The sequence below is a fragment of the Meriones unguiculatus genome, chromosome 7, assembly GCF_030254825.1.
Source record: "Meriones unguiculatus strain TT.TT164.6M chromosome 7, Bangor_MerUng_6.1, whole genome shotgun sequence".
In the NCBI taxonomy this organism is placed as follows: domain Eukaryota; kingdom Metazoa; phylum Chordata; class Mammalia; order Rodentia; family Muridae; genus Meriones; species Meriones unguiculatus.
The window spans coordinates 57,312,399-57,337,695 of record NC_083355.1 but is presented as its reverse complement, the minus strand read 5'-3'; the positions used below and the strand labels follow the sequence as shown (position 1 = coordinate 57,337,695).

The 25,297-nt window shown below is 39.1% G+C and overlaps 1 protein-coding gene across 3 annotated transcripts in view; it reads right to left on the bottom strand.

Annotated features, from left to right (window-relative positions):
- Positions 1-25,297, bottom strand: part of Nubpl (NUBP iron-sulfur cluster assembly factor, mitochondrial) — a 208,702-nt gene that overhangs the window by 140,944 nt on the left and 42,461 nt on the right. For all 3 annotated transcript variants that reach the window (XM_060387483.1, XM_060387484.1, XM_060387485.1), the window contains exon 4: positions 21,463-21,553. In XM_060387483.1, the coding sequence (XP_060243466.1) occupies positions 21,463-21,553 (91 nt within the window). The remainder of the gene's footprint in view (positions 1-21,462; positions 21,554-25,297) is intronic.

Here is a 25,297-nt window from a genome sequence, read left to right as displayed (position 1 = left end):
TCACCATTCTACTAAGTCTGAAGTGATACTACATTGTAACTTTAATTTGCATTTCTCCCAGTTCATTAGTGTTGTTGTGTTTTTAATACAAATAATATTAAATTTATTAATATTAATATAAATTTATTTTATAATATTAATAATAAATTAGTATTATAAAATAATATTAATATAAATTTATTTTTATATCTTGTTTGAGAAATGTATATTCAAATCTTTTGCCCACTTTCCAGCCAAATTACTTGTTTCCTTGCTATTGAATTCCTCACATGATTTCAGTGTTAACCCTTCGTCATATACATGGTTTGCAAACACATTCTCCCATCCATCAGTTAAGAGGAGAAAAGTCTAAGATAGTATCTTCTTCAAAAGTATTAGTCATGCTTTAACAACCTAAGTTAAGGTGTAAGAGATAGTTTGACTTTTAAACAAGCATTCAAATATCTGGAACAATGTCACTATTTCAAAGGTTTTAAAACTCAAGTGTTTAATAATACTCGGGTCTCTACGATGTAGCCAGCCAATGCACATTAAATTTCAAAGTATTTTTCAACAAAACAATTCCCAAAGGATGCTGTTACTTTGCATCTTTACATATAAACCCAGTCACCAGAGCTTAAGAAGACGCTGACTCACTCATGTCTCATCACTCCCTCTGCATGTGGCTGGCAGTGCTGACCGCACATAAAGTCATTCATAAGTTTTTCATTTCAGTCTCCTAAAAGCAAACACCTATCTTATCAGAGCATAACAATAACTATGATCCAAACTAAAAAATATTATCTGCTCCTCCATACAGAAATATATGTGTGTGTGCATGTGTGTGTGTGTGTAATTATATATATATATTCCAGAAGCTCGAACTGCATTTGTTCACATTTCTCCTTAGGCTTACTTCTTTAATGTTAACCTAGTGAACCTTCTTATGCAAAACTGTTACCTATACATCCCAGTTCCACACCTGCTGCTGTGACAAAGTACCCCGACAAGAAGGAGTTTAAGAGGAAAGTGTTTATTTTAGCCCACAAACCCAGGTCACAGCTCATCAGAGCAGGGAGGTCGAGGCAGGAACGTGAGACAGCCAGTCCCATCACAGCCAGCATCAGGAGCAGAGAGTAACAAGCCTGTGTGCTCTCTGTGCTGACCCCCTCTCCCCGTCCACAGTCCAGGATCCAAACAAAGGCACGGCACTGCCCTCGGGGAGGTGTTCCTCCTCAATTAAAGCCATCAAGACCATCTCCCACAGACATGCCCACAGTGCCAAATTGACCCAGACAAACTCTCACTGAGACTCTCTTCCTGGGCGATTCCGGATTGTGTCAATTTGACAATTAAAACTAACCATTATACTATAGATCCTTATATTTAATATCTAAAGTTGCATATATTTATGCTGTTTTATAAGCCTTTAGTCTGCCATGTGAATCTTTTTGTTGGTATAGTTAATAAGTAAGTATTGAAAAAATTACTTGTATATTTTTTATTCATATTCAATGAATTTATTACAAATTAAATTCCCTTAAATAATTATCTTCAATTATAAAACTAGTTAAGTTGCTTAAAACTACATTTACAAACCAAGTAAACTAATTCTCTAAAGCTCCTTAACTATGTCACATGGTTGCTTTGTAAATCTTAGCAACCAAAGTTTATCTAAATACATAAACAACTCATGTAAATGTAATAAAGCTAATAATGGACTAAATCCAGTTATCTAATGTCCACTTATCGTAACTGTTCTAGCACAGCTGAAAAGCTTGGCCAAATTATTTTATATTTTTCATATTAAAACCCTCTTAAGAAGAATAAAATGGTAACGTAGAAGAGATTTAGGCTCCTGGAGACTTTGTGGACTAGAAATGTTGCATCAATACTGGTGGCCACCAACCTCTCATGAGGAACACAAATTAGTTTCTTTTTACTACTATGGTATTGGATTTTCTTTCATTTGCAACTAAATGTCATCTCAGTTAATATAGAATCAATTTTAATTTAATTAAACATTTGAAATTAAAATTACTAAGGTAGGGCTGAGGAATATAGCTCAGTGGTAAAGGGCTTGTCCGCCACACAAGAAGCCCCAAGCTCAATGCACAGCACTGTACAGAACGTGGTGGCACTGCTTGTGACCCTGTCAGGGTCAGCCATCTCACTTACAGAGCTAGCTTGAGGCCGGCCGGGAATGAGATCCTGTCCGAAAACAAAAGCTTACCTTTTCACATTCTCCAGTTCAGTTCTTTCAGAGGCTTCAAGCATCTTTAGTAAGAGACATGTGTAGCCTCACGATGGTTCTTAATGGACAAAATCTAAAAGTAATATATGTATTGACTTTATCTCTAAAGGGAGGATCAGGATATGCATTAGAGGTCTGGATTATTAGTCAGATAATCAAGGCAGAGCTGCAGGACTCAGCTGTTTATTGCAAGATCATCCAGCCTGGAAGGTCCCGCTAATGGTGTTAGGAATTTTCAGATCCATGTTTTTTCTTTCAACTCAACAGAACATACATCACTTCAATTTTTAAACACCCTGTCAACACAGCTTTCAATTGCCTGCTGTCCACTGATGACATTCTCTAAAGACCTGAAATGCTCAGTGGAGAAAAAACTTAAAGCCAAGATCACAGTGTGCAAATATCTCAAAGGTTATCAAAGAAAACAGAATTAGAATAGAAAATTCTCATGGGGAAAGAACCAGAAACGCATGTGAGAGTTATATGGTAGGCCTGTACTTTGGTAAGAGCTTTCTAGATAGTGAGGTGTGAGATCTTCTCCGCAACACTCACACTCACCTTCTCCACAGGCTTTTCTCTTTCTTTTCTTGTATTTCTCATTGGGATCAACAACATCACATTTATTTTGCTGACAGTGAAGATGCAACAGAAAAATCAGGTTCTAGTTTATTGCTATAACTTTTGGAAAGTGATAATCAGCAATTAGATGCTATAAATCATGGTTCCAATAGCTGACCTGGCAGGTCTACATATTGATTATCTGACTTCCAAGGATGATTCCTGACTAACCATAAAAGATAGAAGGTAATCTCTTTCTAAGGAAAATTAGATATCTAAGTAATGCTGAGAAATGTCTCCACATTTTTTAGTGTGGGTAAAACCAGCTAAATAGCAAAAGAGGAAGATAAGTATAATAATCAGACTTGCAGGACTACAAGGTTGCTCTTGATAAATATGCATAAGTGAAACTGCAATGTAGACTTTTAAGTATCCATGGGGGATAACTGTTGGACAACTCCTTGCGAATAAGGAGCTTGGATTTTTTTGGAAGGGTAGGGGAGTCATGAGGGGGTATAGAACAGAAATAACCAAGGATGAAAGGAATGTGATCAACACAGTTTGCATTTTCTTCCTTCTGTATTTATAGGACTTAGAGAAGCTTAAGCATAAAGGAATAGAGTGGCCAGGTATTACTGCCAATCCTATAACAGTTCGGACTGTGGAAAGATGAGACAGGATGGTTGCAATGAGCTTGAGGCGAGTATCAGCTACACAGCAAGACCCTGTTTCAAAAACAAAAATCAAAACAAAAACCATGAGAAGGAGTAAAGTAGCAAGGGATGAGCTGAGGGTTTTCTGATTTCACTGTGGTGCTCATTACTTAGTGCTGGGTGATTAAAATCACATTGACTATGCTCCTTCCACACATGTTGGAGACTGAGGCTCAGAGCTGGGCAATTTCATTTAAGTACGATACTGTTAAAAGTGGGGGGATACAAAGTGAATAAACTATATTTAATAAAAAATAAATGAATTTAAAAAAAGAGAGAGACTATATGAATCTAGAAGCAAAGTATAAATGGTTATATACAAGACAAGACAGACATCAGTTTCTTCAAAACACCTTAACATAAAAACTTGCTTTGAACATATAATATACATTTGAAATAAAAAGATAGAACTTCTGCTTTGAACTCATAAGAGCTTTAAGCTTATGATAAACAAAGTATCTAGTTAGATATTAGGATCAATAGTCCTACTGTAACTCCCCTTTTATGTAATGATTGTATGTATTTTTGAATGATGAAACTTTTCCATACATAGAGAAACTTTGTATTAGATAGTATAAAAGCCCAAGACAGAATTAAACATTTGTTGAGGCCACATGCTTCATCAAAAAAAAAAAGTGATACAGTATGCAGATAACCAATATGCATTGAGAAATATATCATATAAAAAATGCTAAAGACCTGAAATTGCTCAGCTGAGAAAAACTTAAAAGCCATGTCACAGTATACAAATATCACAAAGATTATCAAAGAAAACAGAATTAAAACAGTTCTCATGGGTACCAAACCAGAAAATAAGGAAAGGTTACACAGAAGCCAGACACTGTCCCTCGAAAAGCTAGCTCTCCCAAGGCTACGCAACCTATACTGCAAATGTGCTATTCGCACAGCCACCCTCATCCACCAGCCCAGCCCCGCTTCTGGATAACTTCCGTAACGTCCTCGGTGTCTGCTGCTCCCCCTGGCACTCTCGGCCCAGGAAGAGTTTCTTTCCTCAAGCCTCAGGAGCTCCCACCTCTTCACTGCGCACCTCTGCCTTCCTAGAACAGAAGACAAGTGAGAACTTGTCTGAACAGGCTGAGGCTTAAGCAGGTGCTGTAGCTGTTCCTCTTCTGTCTTGCCCACTGAACTCGATCCACCAGTGATAAGGCTACTGGATCTTCCTGCTTCACCGGCTCACTGTAGGCACCTCCGTTTCCACCTCAACCTTCCCCTTACCTTCAGAACTTGTCAGTTGAGTGTGCAGACACCCTCTTCCTGACCCTTTATCCTGTGAAACACTCCTCACTAAGCTGAATCACTTCTAGCTTTGGATGTGAAGTGAGAAAGCTGGGACTCTTCCTTTCACTTCAACAACTAGAGGCCACCAGGGTCAAATTGTGTATGTCATGTCTCACAACATACAGTTCATAGCACACTAAAATAATAACAGTAACAACAAAGATCATTTGCCACACTCCACAAAATAAATATAATGAGGAAGTTTGCAATATGACTAAAACTACCAAAACAGAACACAGAGATGGGTGCTCACGTGCTGCTGGAAAACACTGAGACTGTCACTTAAGGAAGAAACTGAGAGTTTCACAAACCTTCAAAAAAAAAAAACCACGCACTAAATGTGAAGCACAATAAAATGAGAGGTGTGTGTATGTGTGTGTGTGTGTGTCCACCGTAAGGCTGATGGAATCAGCAGAAGTAGTAGGTAGATCACACCTATATTCCCTGCACTTAGGAGGCTGAGGCATGAACCTCAAGGTTCAAAAGGGTTTGGAACCAGTCTGGAGTATGATTCATAAGACAGACAGACAGAGAGACAGACAAAGAGAGGAAAGAAGGAAGAACAAAAAGAAGGAAGAAAAGGAAGGAAGGAAGGAAGAAAGGAAGGAAGGAAGGAAGGAAGGAAGGAAGGAAGGAAGGAAGGAAGGAAGGAAGGAAGGAAAACAAGAAAAGAGAAAGGAAGGGAAATGGGAAAGAGAAATAGACTATTCTAATTTTTAACTTTCTTTATGCTACAGAAAGAATTTACATAAAAAATATGTAGCAGTCAAAACTATGAACAGAACTTCACTTTTGACCATGAAAAAGTTAACAGGGGCCAGTGAGGTGGCTCAGTGACTAAAAGGACTTGGGGATGTCTTGTGACCTAAGTTTGATTCCCAGACCCCACAGAGTGCAAGCAAAGAACCAACTTGTATTAAGTTGTCCTCTATCTCCAGAATGCTGTAGCACATGAACACAAATAGATAGACAGACAGACAGATAGTGGATGGGTGGATGGACAGACAGACAAACAGATAAAGTAGAAAAACATTAAAAATAGTTAACAGAATGGTATCTACTCCTGAAACCTTGTCCATATATACATGTACAACATAAAGGTACTTTATGCACTAGAAAACCAGATAAAAGTACCCTGAACGCCGCGGTCAATAAGCAAGAAGACTACAAGCCCTGAAAAGAGCAACAGGACATACAACATCCCAAGTTCTCTGCCCTGGGCATTCCAGGCCAAAGCAGAAGGCAATAAATCCTCAACACACTGAGAAAAAGAGTTCTTAACAAATAAGGTGTGGAAAAGAGCACTAGAGAAAGAAAGCTGTGTAGTTCCCAGACAGCGCACACCTGTGGAATGGCTTATTTCGCATCAGCCAGAGAAAAGTTCTCACAATTCCCCGACAGAAGCAACTGGCCCTCAACTCAGAGATGCTCAGGAAATGCTTCATCGTAACTGGGGACTGGGTCAGTCTGCGTCTGAAGCCCAGCGTCTTCCTGTCACAGGACCTTGTCAGAGCAGTAAAAATCACAGGCCTATTTCCTCACTCCTCTTAAAGTCTGATTTGAGCATCTTTTGGATATATGCCCAGGAATGGTATAGCTGGATCTTGAGGAAGTACTATTCCCAATTTTCTGAGAAAGCACCAGATTGATTTCCAAAGTGGTTGTACAAGTTTACATTCCCACCAGCAATGGAGAAGGGTTCCCCTTTCTCCACAACCTCTCCAGAAATGTACTGTCACTGGAGTTTTTGATCTTAGCCATTCTGACTGGTGTGAGAAGGAATCACGGAGTCGTTTTGATTTGCATTTCTATGATGACTAAGGATGTTGAGCATTTCCACCATTCAATATTCCTCTGTTGAGAATTCTCTGTTTAGCTCTGTAACCCATTTTTAAAATTGGATTATTTGTTTTGTTGTTGTTTAATTTCTTAATATTTTGGATATTAGCCCTCTGTCAGAGGTAGGGTTGGTAAACATCTTTTCCTAGTTTGGAGGCTGTTCTGTTGACACTGCTCAGATGTAGCCCATAGGCAGCTCAGACTCCATGTGGGTCTCCTAGTAAAGGAAGCAGGGACAGTCTCTGACATGAACTCAATTGCCTACTCTTTGACCACTTGCCCCTGGTGAAATAACCTAGGTAGCCCACAGAGGAAGAGGATCTGCGTAGTCCTAATGATACTTGATAGGCTAGGGTCAGATAACAGAGGAAGAGGACCTCCCCTATCAGTGGACTAGAAAAGAGGGATGGTGGGTAAGAGAGACAGAGAGAGTGGGACATGGAGGGAATGAGAGAGGGGGCTACAACCACAATACAAAGTGAATAAATTATAATAAATAAATAAATAACAATAAGAAGAGGAAGAGGAGGGGGAGGAAGAAGTCTGGTTTGAGGCTACCATCTCCATAGAATCATTCTTTCCCTCTCCAGTCCTCAATCCTGCCCTCCCTGACTTCTTACATATTAGTTAGAGCACATATGTGCTGGCATACAACTCATTGCACTGTCGCATCTATGTGTATTAACCAACAGGAAGCAAGCAGCTTGGGGACAATTCTCATCTTTACTCCAACATGGCCTAAGAACTTTATTACCATCGTAATCAACTATAATAGTTTTTAAAATGTATTTAGAGGTTTTTCAACTGTTGAACTCTCCACACTAGTAAGTAAAAAGGAGAAAGGACCCAGTGGGGTGAATACAGGACCCCACAGCACATCTCAATGCTTCCAGAGCCAAGATACAACTGCTCTGCTTATAAAGCACTCACCTCCACAGGATTCAAAAACTTCTTCCAGAGCAACCCAAATACATAACAACCATTACTAAACCAGAGACCTCTGACTCTTGGTTGAACCATTGGTTATCCAAAAATGGTTGCTGATTCTCTAGAGATTGCCAAGAACCTTTCAACATGAAATGAACAGGCACAACTGCTTTCATAGGAATGCTAAGCATCATATGGAGAATAGCCACAGTATTCTGGGCTTGCTTGGTTTTCTCTTTCACTGATGATAAAAAACATGATGGTGGCCATCTTTCGGTCACCACAGAAGCAGCAATGCCTATAGTCGCTGTGTTCTTCACTGCCAGGAACTCACAGAGAGAAATAGACCCACTGAAAAGGTGCTTAATTATGTAGTACAAACTAATTTGATTTATTCAACCCTAGAGAACAGGTCTTGTGATTTTGTGTGACATGAGGAAGTATAATAGGGTACCTTTGAATTACAATGGTTGTCCCATAGAAAACCCTGGCAGAGTGAATGGAGCTGCATGTTGAACTAGGGCCATTTTTCATGGGACATGGTCTTTCCCTAAAAGGTAGACTGAAAATAAAAGCTACTGAAAATTGGGTATTAATGAAATGAATGAAATAATTATTAACTAACTAAATGAAATAATTATTTCAAAAGTACAACTGGTCTACAATGTGAGTCCAGGACAGCCAACACTATACAGAGAAACCCTGTCTCAAAAAAAAAAAAAAAAAAAAAAAAAAAAACCTGACATTATTTGTTGCTTATAAAAACAAAAAGCTTTTGAGCAAATAAAATTTTTAGAAAACTTGTATCTGACCATGAATTTGACAAATTCCTAACACTGAAAAAAAAAAAATACTTGATGAGATAATACTGTTAATCAACAAATGTGATTTTTAAAATCATATGATGAAATACACAAAACTTTAGAAATACACAAACTTTTATATAAGTCAATAAACTAATCTTCTGCAAATGATGAATGTGTGACACAGCAAAATCATGTATAATACACAACTTGCTAGCAAGATGTCTGCTGCCTGACAAGCTGAGTCTGATCCCCAGGACTCACATGGTAGAAGGACAGAACTCACTCCTGCACGTCGTTCTCTAACCTCGCACATGGCCCCACACATAAACACTCAAATAAAGAAATGTAATTTAAGATCCAACTCAAAGTAAAAGTCTAAATGTGTTTTTCTTTAAGTCAAGGCCCACACACATTTGCTAAAGAAATTGGGCAAGATACTAGAAGATGCTCCATACTGACTTAGAGTCACTGTACTTGGGTCTCCAAATACCATGCTGATGCTTCTAACACACACACCTCAAATGAATTAACTACTTTTCATGCCTAGTAACTACTCAGAAGACAATAAATGCTAATAAAAATAATACCTCTTTCAATAGTTAGATTGCAAGTGACAAGATTTTTTAAAACATGCAATGTTTTAAATATGTGTATCTGTGCTCTGTTTCATCACAGAATCTGTGATGATCATTTATATGAAAATGATTTCTATAAAAGCCTAATTGTTCTTCCAATGCCAATGGACCCTACTGAAACATCCAAATCTGGACACAGATCTTCCTTATTAGTAAAACTACAATAGCATTTAACTTTGAGTTAAGAGCCAAAATCTGACAAGAGATCCAGGCTTATGGGTTAAATGTACATCTTCTATCATACTATGCAATTATTTGCTTGAAATAAGAAGCCAAGCTGGGTGGTGGTGGCACATGCCTTTAATCCCAGCACTTGGAATACAGAGGAAGGCAAAGCTCTGAGTTTGATGCCAGCCTGGTCTACAAAGCAAGTCCAGGATAGTCAAGGCTACAGAAAAACCCTGTCTCAAAAAACAAACAAACAAACAAAAAAGGCAACTTATGAAAGGATCAAATGGCCAACATTTAAAACCTATCCCTGAGGATGGAAAGGTAGCTCAGTCAGTAAGAACAGTTGTTGTAAAAACTTGAGGACCTTGGTTTGAATTCAGATAAAAACTAGTTTCCAAATTCCTATATGCCATCCCTAGATAAATTAGAAGAAAACTACATCTAATACAAAATTACTATCTCACAACATAGAGGGAAGACAAGTGTGTATCCTCTTATTTAGTCATTAAAAAGTACAGCCTTAATAAAATCATCTGACATTTTCATCTTAGTAACCTCTTTCTGCAGCTCTTAAAATTTTCTTACTTCATTAGCTCAGTACATTAAAAGATAGCCCTCAATAAAAACTAAACCCAATAAATCCACAGTTATTCTGGTAATGAATTAATATCACAAAATATGAAAGACAGCAGACATTTCTAGCAACAATGACATTTTAGAAAGCTTAAGGAAAACCTCAACCTTATCACAAAAGCAATGTATACAAGAGGCTGGGTGGTAGCCAATGGGTAGAGGGTTTCCTGTGTAAGGACCTAAGTACAGATGCCTGACGTCCAGACAAAAGCTTGCTGTGATGGACACATTATCTATAACACAGTGTTAGAGAGGCAGGAGCCTGGTGGCTTGCCTGGCCACTGAGGATGAAATGGTGAGACCCGGATTCAGTGAGAAATCCTGCCTCAAAAATTAAGCTGGAAAGTGATAAAGGAAGATGAAGTTTGTCATCCACACATGCAAACACAAACACACAAATTAACGAATGTGTCAACATAGCCTTGACTGCGTTTAATATTCACGACTTCTCTGAAAACTTTCTACTCAATTATGGTTAAGATTATACTTTGGTTAGACTACAATATAAAATTTGAGTACTATGTTACTTTAAAAATTGAAATGAAAAAATAATTGGCATTTGCTCTTTTTAAAAGCAAGGTTATATTCAAGCATAAATACAAGGCTCAGCAACTACCCACTGGCCATCAAAACAATATCAACCTGTTGGTGCTCTTGTACAGTATGCTTTCTACAAACTGAATAGACATCACACTGCTAACTTCACATAACATAAAAATCACCAGTCATGTTAAGCTAACAGACATTCTCCATTAAGAAAGCAAAAATTGGCCAGAAGACCAGGTAGGCTGCCCACAGGCCTTCTCCACACCCTCTGTGTCCCCATACCACATTCTCAGGGTGTGTGGCAACAGGCCACCTCCCCCGATCTTCCCTTCCTTGGCCTTTGATACCAGAAGGCATTCCCTGTGAACACAACAACTGACCAGGCCAGTAAAACACGCAACACACAGCCACCACATTCTCTCAAAATCCACAGAGAAAACAGAAACCAGGAAACAAAATTTCTAGCCAACAAGGACAAACCCAGAAATCAGCACCTAGATCTATAACACCCCAACCCCAGATGCCTAGATACCTGCCTAAGAACACAACCAATAACAGCCAGGACAGTATGTCTCCACCTCCACCAGAACCCAACTATCCTTCCACAGCAGGTTCTGAATATTCCAACACTAATGAACCATGAGAAAAATATGGTAAAACCAACTATATGGAGATGACAGAGGTCCTCGGAGAGGAAATGAATGAAGCCCATAAAGAAATCCAGGAAAACACGAACAAACAATTGGAGGAAATGAATGAAATGAATAACCCCCTTAAAGAGAGTTGGGAAAACAAAAACAATCAATTGGAGGAAATAAATATGTCCATTAAAGAAAGCCACAAAAAACAAATAAAACTTTTCAAACAAGACCTGAAAATGAAAATAGAAGCAATAAAGGAAATACAAACTGAGGGAATTCTGGAAAGAAAAAAGTTAGAAATTTGAAAAGGAACTACAGAGGAAAACTTCAACAGAATACAAGAGATGGAAGAGAGACTCTGAGGCCTTGAAGATACACTAGAAGAAATAGATACATCAGTCACAGAAAATGTTAAGTCCAAAAAATTCCTGACACAAAGCATCCAGAAAATCTGAAAGACTGTGAAAAGGCCAAACCTATAAATAAAAGGGAAAAAAAAAAAAAAGAAAAGAAAGAAAGAAAGGAAAAGAATACCAGCTCAAACGACAAGAAAATATTTTTGGCAAAATCGTAAAAACAAAACAAAATCCTAACCTAAATAAGGATCTGCCTAAATCATAACCTAAATAAGGTATAAGAAGCATACAGAAAATAAAGTCCTCTTATCATAAAATAATCAAAACACTAACTATATAGAACAAGGAAAGAATATTAAAAGCTGCAAAGAAAAAGGTCAAGTAATAGGCAGACCTATTAGAATTATGTCTGATTTCTCAATGGAGGCTCTAAAAGCCAGAAGGGCTTGGACATGTGCTGCAAGCTCTGAGACCACAGGTGCCAGCCTAGACACTATGCCCAGCAAAACCTTCAATCACCACAGACAGAGAAAATACAACATTCCATGAAAAAGTCAAACTTAAACAATATCTATCTACAAATCTGGCCCTACAGAAGATGCTAAAGAAAAAATCCACAGCAAGGAGGTTAGCTACACACAGCAAACACAAGACTTACTTGTTTCACATACTCTCACACCAGCAAAACCAGAAAGACTAAAACACACACACATACACATACACACAAACACACATACACACAAACATACCACCATCACCACCAACATAAAAGGAATTAAGAATCATTAATGGAGGAGGGAGGCAAGATAGTGGCACCAAGAGGACACTGTGCCAGACAAGCAGGACAGCAGTGACTGCACAGTGACCAACAGACCCAACTCTGGGCCCTAAAATACCAAGGATTGTGTTTCCCAGGTGAGAGGAACCCCACCATGTGGGAAGCAGTCAGGTTCAGGCCACCCAGCTAAACCCTGGGGGAGTTCCTGGGTCCTGGCAGGCGGTTGGTTGCCAGCCAAGAGCTGCACACCTGTGTGCTCTGATCACCATCCCAGACTGAACTGTGGGCACCACAACACCAGAGACTGCGATTTTCAATAGACAGAAAACCCCACGGTGAAGGAAGCAATCAGGACCGACCGCAGGTCACACAGACAATCCCTGGAAAAGGTCCCAGGGTCCAGCAGGCACTCAGCCGCCAGCCCAGAGACCTGTCTGCATGCCCGACTCACCTTCCCAAAAAGAACTGTGGGCCCCAGGGCACTAGAGACTAGGTTTCTCTGACAGGAGGAAATCCCATGGTGAAGGAAACATCAGGTCCGACCTCAGGACACCCAGTTATTCCCCAGAAAAGTCCCTGGGTTCCCGCAGGCTCCAGGCTCTAGCCTCCTGCTGCACGCCTGAATGCTGTGCTCACCTGCCACTGGTTACCGCTTGGGTACTGGGGCACAGAACTCCAAACTCAGACATACAGAAGCCTGAGATCCATGGGATCAGCCCCCAGACACTGCTCCAAGGCGCAACCTGTCTCCCTAGATAAACTGACCAAACTGCAGGGCTCCCTGGTTCTTTAAGAGGGCTGCGCCCAGCAAACACAGGGTAAGAGCAGCAGCAACAGCTCACTAAATTCAGAGCAGGAAACCCAGTGTCGGGGCAGCTATATCCAGGACTTCTCCTAGTAAGAGGAGAGTTGCCCTGACTACCAACAATCACAATTACCACACTGGTCCACACACCTGTGTGAGGTAAGCTGTGGCAATTCCTGAGACGCATTGGCCATTGGGTGACCATATTAAAAAAGCCAAGGAGGCCTCCTTCAGGAACAACCATCTTCCTGCCAAGAGGATTCTCCCCACCCCAGGATTCCAGCAGGCATCAGAAATTAACAGCGAACACCTGAGACAGCCAGATGGGTAGAGACCAGTGTAAAAACACAACCAACAAAAGCCAAAGCAAAATGGCATCTCCAAAACCCAGTTATCCAGGGGCAAGTAGCCCTGGACACCATATCATAAGTGAAATTCAGGAAGATGACCTTACATCTATACATATGAAGAGGATAATAGAGGAAATAAATAAAATGCGAAAAGAAATAGAGGAAGATAAAGTCAAACAGATTGTGGCCATCCGTAAAGAAATACAGGAAGATGCAGCCAGTTTGTGGCCTTCAGAGAGGAAATAAATCACTGAAAGAAATAAAAGAGGGGAATGTTTAAACCAACAGGTGAAGGAATTAAAGGAAAATACAGTCAGACAGGTTAAGGAGATTTAAAAAATGGCTCAAGATCTGAAGATAGAATAGGAAAAAAATTAAAGAAAACACAAACAGAGGAAATCACGGAGAAGAAGAACTTAAGGAAGAAAACAGGAATTACAGAGGTAAGCATAACCAACAGAATACTAGAGATGGGAGGAAGAATCTCAGGTGTGGAAGATACAATGGAAAAAAATCGATGTATCTGTCAAAGACAATGTTAAATCTAAAAAATTACTGACATGAACCATCCAAGAAATCCAAGACAATATGGAAAGACAAAACCAGAAAATAATGGGAATAGAGGAAAAAAAAGATTCCCATCTCCACGGCCCAAAAATTATTTTCAACAAAATCATAGAAGAAAATTTCCCCAAGGAGAGGCCTATAAGCATACAAGAAGCCTACAGAACATCTAATAAATTAGAACAGAAAAGAAAATCCTCCCGCCACATAATAACCAAAACAGTAAGTATACAGAACAAAGAAAAAAATACTAAAACTTGCAAGGGAAATGGCAAATCAGAATCACACCTAACTTATCAACAGAGACTATGAGAGCCAGAAGGGCCAGGATAGATATTGTGCAAACCCTAAGAGAACACAGATGTCAGCCCAGGCTACTATACCCAGCAAAACTTTCAGTCATCAAAGATGGGGAAAACAAGATATTCAACGACAAAAACTAATTCCAACAATACCTACACACAAATCCAGCATTATAGAAGATACTAGAAGGAAAAATACAACCAAAGAAAGCTAAGTACATTCAGGAAAACACAGGAAATAAATAACCTCACTACAGGAAAACTAAAAGTAGCCAGGCACACAAACACTACCACAACTAACATCAAAATAAAAGGATCTAACAACCACTGGTCATTAATCTCCCTTAATATCAATAGACGCAAGTCTCCAATAAAAAGACACAGACTAACAGAATGGATGCATAAACAAGACCCAACACTCGGTTGCATACAAGAAACACACCTAAGTCACAAAGATAGATGTTACCTGAAAGTAAAGGGCAGGAAGATGGTTTTCCAAGCAAATGGATCCAAGAAACTAGAAGGAGTAGCCATTCTAATATCTAATAAAATAGACTTTCAACCAAAATTAAAAGAGATGGAAAAGGTCACTTCCTATTCATCAAAGGAAAATTCCACCAGGAAGACATCACAATCCTGAACATCTATGCCCCAAATACAAGGGCACCCACATCTGTAAAAGAAACATTAATAAAACATAAACCACACATAGATCCCCACATATTAATAGTGAGAAACTTCAACACCCCACTCTCAACAAAGGACCGCTCAACAAAACAGAAATTAAACAAATAAACAATGACTCTAACAGATGTCATGAATCAACTGGACCTAACAGACATCTAGAGAACATTCCACCAAAACACAAACGAATTTACCTTCTTCTCAGCACCACATTCTCTAAAATAGACCATATGGTTGGTCACAAAGCAAGCCTCAACATATACAAGAAGATTGAAATAATCCCTTGTATCCTATCAGCCACCATGAATGAAAGCTGGACCTCAACAACAACAGAAAAAGCAAAAAGCCTACACACACATGGAAACTGAACAACTTGCTACTTGATGAAAGCTGGGTCAGGGAAGAAATAAAGAAAGAAATTAAAGTCATCCTAGAACTCAATGAAAATGAAGGCACAATATACCCAAACTTATGGGAGACAATGAAAGCAGTGCTAAGAGCAAAGTTCATAGCGCGGAGTGCCCTCAAAAAGAAACTCCAAACATCTCATACAAGCAGCTTAATGGCTCACCTGAAAGCCCTGTTGGGGTGCGGGGGAGAGATACACCCAAGAGAAGTAGATGCCTGGAAATAATCAAACTCAGGGCTGAAATCAATAAACTAGAAACAAAGAGAACAATTAAAAGAATCAACAAAGCCAAGAGCAGGTTCTTTCAGAAAATCAACAAGATAAACAAACCCTTAGCCAAACTAACTAAAAGACAGAGAGACACTATCCAAATCAACAAAATCAGAAATGAAAAGGGAGACATAACAACAGACTCTGAGGAAATCCAAACAATCATTAGGACTTACTTCAAAAGTCTATACACCTCAAAATTTGAAAATCTAAATGAAATGGACAATTTTCTTGATCAATTCCACTTACCAAAGCTGAATCAAGACCAGGTAAATAAATTAAATAGTCCTATATCCCCTAAGGAAATAGAAGCGGTCATCACCAGTCTTCCATCCAAAAAAAAGCCCAGTGCCAGATGGTTTCAGCGCAGAATTCTACCAGACCTTCAAAGAAGACCTAACTCCAATTCTCTTCAAAATATTCCACAAAATAGAAACAAACTCATCCTATGAAGACACAGTCACCTTGATACCTAAACCTCACAAAGACCCAACAAAGAAAAAGAATTTCAGGCCAATCTGCCTTATGAACATTGATGTAAAAATACTCAAGAAAATACTGGCAAACCAAATACAAGAACATATCAAAGATATCATCCACTATGACCAAGTAGGCATCATCCCAGGCATATAGGGATGGTTCAATATATGGAAATCCATCAATGTAATCCACCATATAAACAAGCTGAAAAGAAAAAACCACATTATCATCTCTTTAGATCCCGAAAAAGCATTTGACAAAAGCCAACACCCATCCATGTTAAAGTCTTGGAGAGATCAGGGATACAAGGCACCTACCTAAACATAGTAAAGGCAATACACAGCAAGCCTATAGACAACATCAAACTAAATGGAGAGAAATTTAAATCAATCCCACTGAAATCAGGGACAAGGCTGCCCACTCTCTCCCTCTCTCTTCAACATAGTTCTTTATGAATTCCTTGCTAGAGCAATAAGATAATTAAAGGAGAACAAGGGGATTCAAATCGGAAAGGAAGAAGTCAAAGTATCACTATTTGCAGAGGATGTAATAGTATACATAAGTGACCCCAAAAATTCTACCAAGGAACTCCTACAGCTGATAAACACCTTCAGCAAAGTGGCTGGATACAAATTAACTCAAAAAAAAAAAAAAAAAAAAAAAAAAACATCAGTAGCCCTCCAGTATACAAAAGACAAAAGGGCTGAGAAAGAAATTAGGGAAAAAAGCACCCTTTACAATAGCCACAAAGGACATAAAGTATCTTGGCATAACTCTAACCAAGCAACTGAAAGACTTGTAAGAAAAAACTTGAAGTCTCTGAAGAAAGAAATAGAAAAAGATATCAGAAGATGGAAAGACCTCCCATGCTCATGGCTTGGCAGGATTAACAGAGTAAAAATGGCCATCTGACCAAAAGCAAACTACAGATTCAGGGCAATTCCAAACAAATTACCAACACAATTCTTTACAGACCTTGAAAGAAAACTTCTCAACTTCATATGGAATAACAAGAAACCTAGAATAGCTAAAACAATCTTCTACAATAAAAGATTTTCTGGAGGTACCTCCATCCCTGATCTCAAAGTGTACTACAGAGCAACAGTAATAAAAACTGCAAGGACTGGCATAGAAATAGACCTTGTGGAGCAACGGAACTGAGTAGAAGACCCAGAAATAAACCCACACACTTATGGACTCCTGATTTTTGACAAAGAGGCCAAAACCATACAATGGAAAAAACATAGCATCTTCAACAAATGGTGCTGGTCTAACTAGATCAAAGACCTCAATATAAAACCAGACACACTAAACCGGTTAGAAGAAAAAGTGAGGAAGATCCTTGAACTCATTGGCCCAGGAGACAACTTCCTGAACAGAACAACAACAGCACAGGCTCTAAGAGCAACAATCAATAAATGGGACCTCATGAAACTGAAAAGCTTCTATAAAGCAAAAGACACTGTCATCAGAACAAACTGACAGCCTACAGACTGGGAAAGGATCTTCACCAAACCACTATTTGAAAGAGGGCTAGTATCTAGAATATATAAAGAACTCAAGAAGGTAACAGCAACAAATCAAGTAATCCAATTAAAAAATGGGGAACAGAGCTAAACAGAGAATTCTCAATAGAGGAATACTGAATGGCTGGTAGAGAAACAAAGAAATGTTCATTGTCCTCAGTCATCAGGGAAATACAAATCAAAATGACCCTGAGATTTCACCTTACACCAATCAGAATGCCTAAGATCAAAAACTCAAGTGACAACACATGCTGGAGAGGATGTGGAGAAAGGGGAACCCTCCTCCATTGCTGGTGGGAATGTAAACTTGTACAACCACTCTGGAAATCAATCTGGCTCTTTCTCAGATAGCTAGGAATAGCCCTTTCTCAAGATCCAGCTGTACCACTCCTAGGCATACATCCAAAATATGCTCAAGTATTCAACAAGGACATTTGCTCAACCATGTTTGTAGCAGCTTTATTTGTATCAGCCAGAATCTAGAAACAACCCAGATGTCCATCAACAGAGGAATGGATACAGAAATTGTGGTACATTTACAAAATGGAATACTAATCAGCAATTAAAAACAAGGAAATCATGAAATTTGCAGGCAAATGGTGGGAACTAGAAAAGATTATCCTGAGTGAGGTATCCCAGAAGCAGAAAGACATGCATGATATATACACACTTATAAGTGGATATTAGACATATAATATAGGATAAACATACTAAAATCTGTACAGTTAAAGAAGCTAAGCAAGTAGAAGGACCCAGGGTAAGATGATCAATCCTCCCTCAGAAAGGCAAATGAGATAGACTTTGGAAGAGGGAAAAAACAGGAAACAGGACAGGAGCCTACCACAGAGGGCCTCTGAAAAACTCTACCCAGCAGTGTATTAGAGCAGATGCTGAGAATCATAGCCAAACTTTGGACAGAGTGCAGGGAATCTTATGAAAGAAGGGGGAGATAGAAAGACCTGGAGGGGACAGGAGCTCCACAAGGAAAGCAACAGAACCAAAAAATCTGGGCATAGGGTCTTCTCTGAGACTGCTACTCCAACCAAGAACCATTCATGGACATAACCTAGAACTCCTGCACAGATGTAGGCAATGACAGCACAGTCTCCAAATGGGCTCCCTAATAAGGGGAACAGGAGCTGTCTCTGACATGAACTTAGTGGCTACCTCTTCGATCATCTCCCCCTGAAGGGCAGGAAGCCTTACCAGGCCACAGAGGAAGATAATTCAGCCAGTCCTAATGAGACCTGATAGGCTAGGATCAGATGGAAGGGAAGGAGGCCCTCCTCTATCATTGGACTGGGGAAGGGGCATGGGAGAAGAAGAGGGAGAGAGGGTGGGATTGGGGGGCTGAGGGAGGAGGCTACAGCTGGGATACAAAGTGAATAAACCGTAATAAATTAAAAATAGAATAAAAATTAAAAAGTGAATCTCAACAGATTATACAAAAATGAAATAACCTCTGCATCCTGTCAGACCATCTTGGAGTAAGGCTGGATGTCAACAACTTGTGGAAGTGGCCAACCAACATGTAGTTTAAGTTGAGCCCCATGCCATGACAGGGAATCCATACCTAACACTGCCTGAGTGGCCAGAAGCCAGATTCTGAATATCCCAGTCTCGTTAGCAAATAGGAGTGGGTACAGAGCATTATGAGGGAGAATGTTTAAATCTCCTCCCTTTGGAGATCAGAGTACCCCTCAGAAGTAGGGGAAAAAAACTGTAGCAATCAGAGATGGAAGACATCAAGAGAACATAGACCACCAGGTCAACTAAGCAGTGTTCATATGGGCACATGGAGACTGAAGTGGCAATCACAAGGCCTGCAAAGATCTGCACCAGGTCCTGAGTACATTTTATGGTTGTTAACTTGTTTTGTTGTTTTTATGGGACCCCTCACAGTGGAAGCAGGTGTAACTCTGACTCTTTTGCCTGCTCTTGGGACTCTTTTCCTCCTATTGAGTTGCCTTGTCTAACCTCAATATAAGGGCTTTTGCCTTGTCCTCCTGTATCTTGTTTGGTCCTGTTTTGCTGTTGTCTCTTGGAGGCCTGTTCTTTTCTGCAGAGGAAACAGGGAGGTAGTGGATATAGGGTAGAGGAGAGGGAGGAAAAAAGTAGAAGTAGGGGAAACTGTAGTTAGTATGCATTGTATAAGAGAAGAATCTATTTTCAATTATAATAAAAAATAAAAAAAACTATTATAAACATGGGTTTTTCCATCAATTCCTGATTCACTTTTCTAGATCAAATACAAAATGTCTCTTGGTAGTCAAGTCTATAATGTCATAATTCCACAAGTTGTGGAATTCTCTCTACAAGAAAAAAAACATATGAAGAGGATAGGAATAATGTATAATCTATGCACTTTACCACTGGGTTTCTTAATGAGAAAATCGATGAAAACCACATTATCGCATTATTCATTTAAATAATGAAGAAAAGAGGCAATGCTAAAGCTGTCTGGCCCCCAGGGTTCCCAGCTGAGTCCCAGAAGAGGAAGGCCAGTTCACCAGAATCTCTCTGAAGCCAGAACTGCTGAAACACGTGTCTCATAGTTTATCTGTATGGTTACCTAATAATTTTATATGTACTGTATTCCTTGTAAGCATGTAACAGGGAAAGTTAACATGACAAAGTAAAGAAATGTCAAAACGAGGCCTATAAAGACAACAGAAGCAAGTTTTTCTAAGACTCAAAAGACAACTTAGTACTTAGGGTTAAGAATTCCCACTTGTGAATGAAGGCCTAAGTCATCTGTTTCCCGGGTTTCCAGCACACTGAAGGCCACCTCAGACATTCACACTGAGCAGACTGTGCTCTGCATCACAGCTGTGTCATGTGGGTCAGCTTTCACACTCATCCTTAAAGGCACGGACACTCAGAATGCCGGAAGTCACTGGCACTCTTCCCTGGTTGACACTAACATCGTTATTCATGTCGCATGTTTGCAAACTGCTGCACCAGAAGCAAAAGCCTTTTCCCTGACCTTTCAGGAGAAGAGGAAACAACCACATGAGGGGCTGCTGGCCTTCTAAGACCCCTGGAGTCAACTGTTCAGAAAGAATAACCCAGACGTCAGCACAATTGATGCCCGAACATAAATCACATACATACCCACCTTAACGAGCAAACAAAGTTTAAATAATTCTTAATTACAATAAAAATAATACTATAACCTAAATAATCTAATAACTATAATACTATAATCTAAATAATCTAATAAATAGATCAGTACATATATTTTGTTCTACACAGATAAAAAATGCACCTATAAAAAACAAAATTATTCAATTTTGTTATTATTATTCAATTATTCATCACAGCTAGAAATTAATTTTATTTAGAATATTTTAACATAAATCCATTTTTAATAACCAGTTTTTACCATTTTTATGACTACATAAAACTATACTGAAGACTTTATATTTGGTAGTGTATCAAATACACAGTAACAAGAACAGTGAAAATACTAAAGATTTATTCAAAAACCTTCCTCTTCCTGTAAGGATGGCAATAAAACTATGGAGCAGCAAACCATTGGTTTTGGGTGTTTACAAATGCTCTAAGAAAAATCTGACAAAAATCTGTTTGTAAAATAGAAATTTCATTTACTACAAATATATTTCTATTCAAATATTCTTATATAAGTAATATTTAACATAAACAATGGATACTTAATTTAATCATGTACTGGTGCCATGAATTGTGCTAAATTCTGCTGCATTTATATTACTGCTCACAGCAGCTGTGACCTTTTTGCATGAATAGGGGCCAAGGCACTGTAAGGTGCAAAGGAACTACACCGTTGGTCAGATCTACGCAGAACTGAGATTGAACATGATGCCACATGACCTCTGAATGCTCCTCTACATGACATGCGGAGCACACACAGTCCCGGCAAGTGAAGAGTGGGTACCATGCATCCCTCCGTACTCACCTGGTGATAATTCTGGATTTCCTTTCAGGTTCATCATCTTTGGAATGGAAGGACCATACACATCCACATCTAACAGGCCAACCGCTTTAGACTGCAAGAGAACCAAATTCACCATAAGGTTATTCATGTGTGCACTCAACAAAAAGAAAACATCAAGTATTCAAAAATCATAACCTAAGCAACAGGAAGTATTGATATCCCAGAAGTGCTATATTTAGATAATTGATTTGTTCAGGTCTCCTGTACAGTCTCAAAAAAACTAAGACTTTTTTGATACAAGCATGATCTCTAAGAACTAACAAGTAAAATGCACACAAAATTGGAATGATTAATAAATGCCTAACAAACCCCCAAGATGATGGAACACTGACTTCTGAAAGGCCCTAAATTACAAAATGAAAAAAAAAAAAATCATAGAAACAAGATTCTATTTCAGGAAGTAAGAATTCTGTTGGTATCTGGCAAGAGCCAGAGGTGGCACCAAGGTTACTGGCAGAGATAGTCCAGGCCACCCCTTCCGTTCAAACCACAGCTGAATACAGAAGGCCTTCTGGAGAGTCAGTCAGGAAGAGCTAACTACTGTTTACTTTGATGGCTGGTTCAACTGAGAAGGGCCGAAAAGCCTTTTGGGTCTCTGCCAGGTGCAAGCTAATCAGCAACTTAGTCAAGGAATGAAAACCAAATTTGTTGCTTGTAAATATGTCCCCTCTACCTCTAAATCTATCTTTGTTGCATTTTCCCATCCCTGAGTAATGCTAGCTGTACCTCACAAGGTCTTACACCTCTCCTCCCACTATCCCCAAGTCCTAGTAAGAAAACACTCAGAATCTCTCAATAACAAGAAATTGAAGCAAGTGAAACAACCCTACATCTTCCATGATACCTGTTTCCAGACGTTAATCACTCTCCAACCCTTATCATCTGGTTCTATAAATATACAAAACAAGGTAAATTCAGCATTTAGGTTCCTAATCTCACATGGACTCAATGTGCAGTCGTAAGCAAGCTACTTCGTGTCCCTATGTGACTTGGTCTCCTGGGTGTGAAGAGAGGAGACTGATGTCTGTCTGTACTGAAATCCCAGACTAATTAAAAATAAATAAGAAAGCAAAAAAGTATATTCTGCTTTTGATAGAACAAACTACATATAAAACTTAGTTAATGCCTTGAAGTAGCAGCTATAAAAAGGGGAACATTCCTGAGAAAATCTGCTATATTTAACAAACAGGAGAACTTAGTGAGACTACAAGAGAATTAACTTTACTGTGAATAAAATTATTTCAAGTGGGGCTGTTCACATAAAGAGCTAAGCCTTTTCTAGTATTATCTCACTGTAGAACTGTTTCTGTAACAACTTCAGGGGCTGAAAAGCGTAGTACAAAGTAACCAATCTCAATTTTAAAAATGTTATTTTCCTTCTCTTCTCTAGCTTTACAGTTAGTTTAACAGTTACTTGAAGGAATAAGATGCTAAGTTTAAAAATGTAAGGTTATTTTCCTTCTCTTCTCTAGCTTTACAGTCAGTTTAACAGTAACTTGAAGGGATAAGATGCTAAGTTTCAAAGTGATCTAAATCCTGTCGAGTAAAATAACTCAGCCTTTGAAATTCGTGTTCTGGTAAAACAAAACTTTAAAAACAAAATAAAACACAAACTATATAGGACATGGACACTCCAAGGTATGGAAAGCAGGAAATTTTATTGGAGAGAAGCACCCAGGCTTCTGGGACAGCCCAGAGCAGACAGAAAAAGGAGAGATTGAACAAGGCTAGCAGATTGGACTTAGCCATGAAAGGAAAGGAGAGACGGGTGGGGAACAGAGAGGATAGAAAGAGATAGCAGGGATATAAGGAGAGTGAGAAGGGAGGGGGAGAAGCCCATAAGCAGATCAAGTTTAAGGTAAGGCACTATATGACAAGAACCAGGATGCCAGCAGGGACTCTGACATGTGGAACAGGTGCTTGTGATACTGAGGGAGACTGGAGGCCAGCACGTGCTTCACAGAGAGCTGTTTGTCCCGTTTGCCAGTGAGAGCTAGCTCCTTCCGTGGAGGGGAACAGGCTTCACAAATTCTTGAGGAATGAGGAATAATCAACCAAGCACCAAATAACCCTTAGTGGAGTCAAGAGTAAGCAGCTCTTTTTTTCTTTTTTTTTTTCCTAAGATTGTAATATAACTACATAAGTGTCATCTCTTATGACGGTGCACCAATCTCATCATCTCTAGATTTTCAAGTTTCCTTCAAAATGTGGGGATCCACATTTCTTCTAAAAGTAAAAAATAAAAAAAATAAAAAACAGGCCTCCTCATGAACCCTTAGTACTAGAGTCCAAGAAACAAATCGAGACTTGCCTTCACATCTGTTGCGGTTTGTATAGACTACTTTACCTTTCTTACTCCTGCTATGGTTAGTATAGACTTTACATACATGACTATGATGGTGAATGCCACACAAAACAAGAGGAGACAACATGATTACAAAAGCTAGAACTTACACTTCTTGGTCCTTGCAGCAAAGCCATGCTCTTATTGTCTTATGGTAAGAAGGAAGGGAGACTAAACTTGCAATACCCATGTTTTGTCCTTAGTTGTTTTATGGTTTCTTTCTTATGACAAAGCAAAATTAACACAGCCAAGCCTTATTAGTCTCCACAGACTCTTAACACAATCTAATTACAAAAACTTAAACAGTGAACGCATCTTTTCAGCAAGTTGTGGCTATGCATATTTGTGCATAGATATACATATATACAGATATGTATCAATAATAATCACAGATTAAGACTATCAACGTGGAAAAGAGGACATGGGAAGGATCTGTGGGAGGGAAGCTGAGAGGGGCTAGAGGGAGAGAGGATGGAAAGTAATGTAATTCTATTTCAATTCAAAACACATTTTTTAAAATTTTTAAAGGATGATATTGACTAATACTTATTTCCCTTATTTCTTGAAATTATCTTTCCTCAAAGATTCACCTCATAAATATTTTAATCCTCATAGATCACATGATCTCTACAGCAGCTACACAGTATTACTGCTGGAACATCAATGGCTGCTGCAATAACACGTAAGTGAGTTAGCATAGCTGAGCTCCAATAAAACCTGACCAGCACACACACACAAACCAAAGATTTGACTCACAGGTTGTAGATTTCCAACATCTAATCTAGAGAATAAACTTTTTATGACCAAGTTAATCAACCAAGCACCAAATAACCCTTAGTGGAGTCAAGAGTAAGCAGCTCTTTTTTTCTTTTTTTGTTTCTAAGATTGTAATATAACTGCATAATTTCTCCCTTCCCTTTCCTCCCTACAAATGCTCCCATCAACCTCTCCTTTCAAATCCATGGCCTTTTTTCTCACTAACTGCTATTGCATTAATACATGTATTTGCATATTTAACCTGTTGAGTCTGTATAATGTATGTTGCTTACATGTATGTTTTCAGGTCTGACTATATGGCCCTGGACAACCAATTGGTATTCAGAGCACTCTCTCCCAGCTTTCCTCAGTTGCCTAGAGTTCTCTACCCATGACTTTTCTTTTTGGGCTTTTCCCTGTCCAGTTTGGCAAGTTCATCAGTGTCTCCCTTATTCAGATCACATCTGGACAGTCATGTTGATAGTATATCTTCTGGTGTTACTAGGAGGCACAGTCTCACATCACACTCCCTACTCCAACAGCTCTTACAACCTTTCTGCCCCCTCTTCCGCAATGTTCCCTAAGCCTCAGCTGTGGGACTTCCTGTGGAAGTAGCCATTGAGACTATGATCCACAACTCTGTATTTTGATTGATTGTGGTTTTCTGTGGGTTTTTGCCTTGATCTTTTGAAAAGA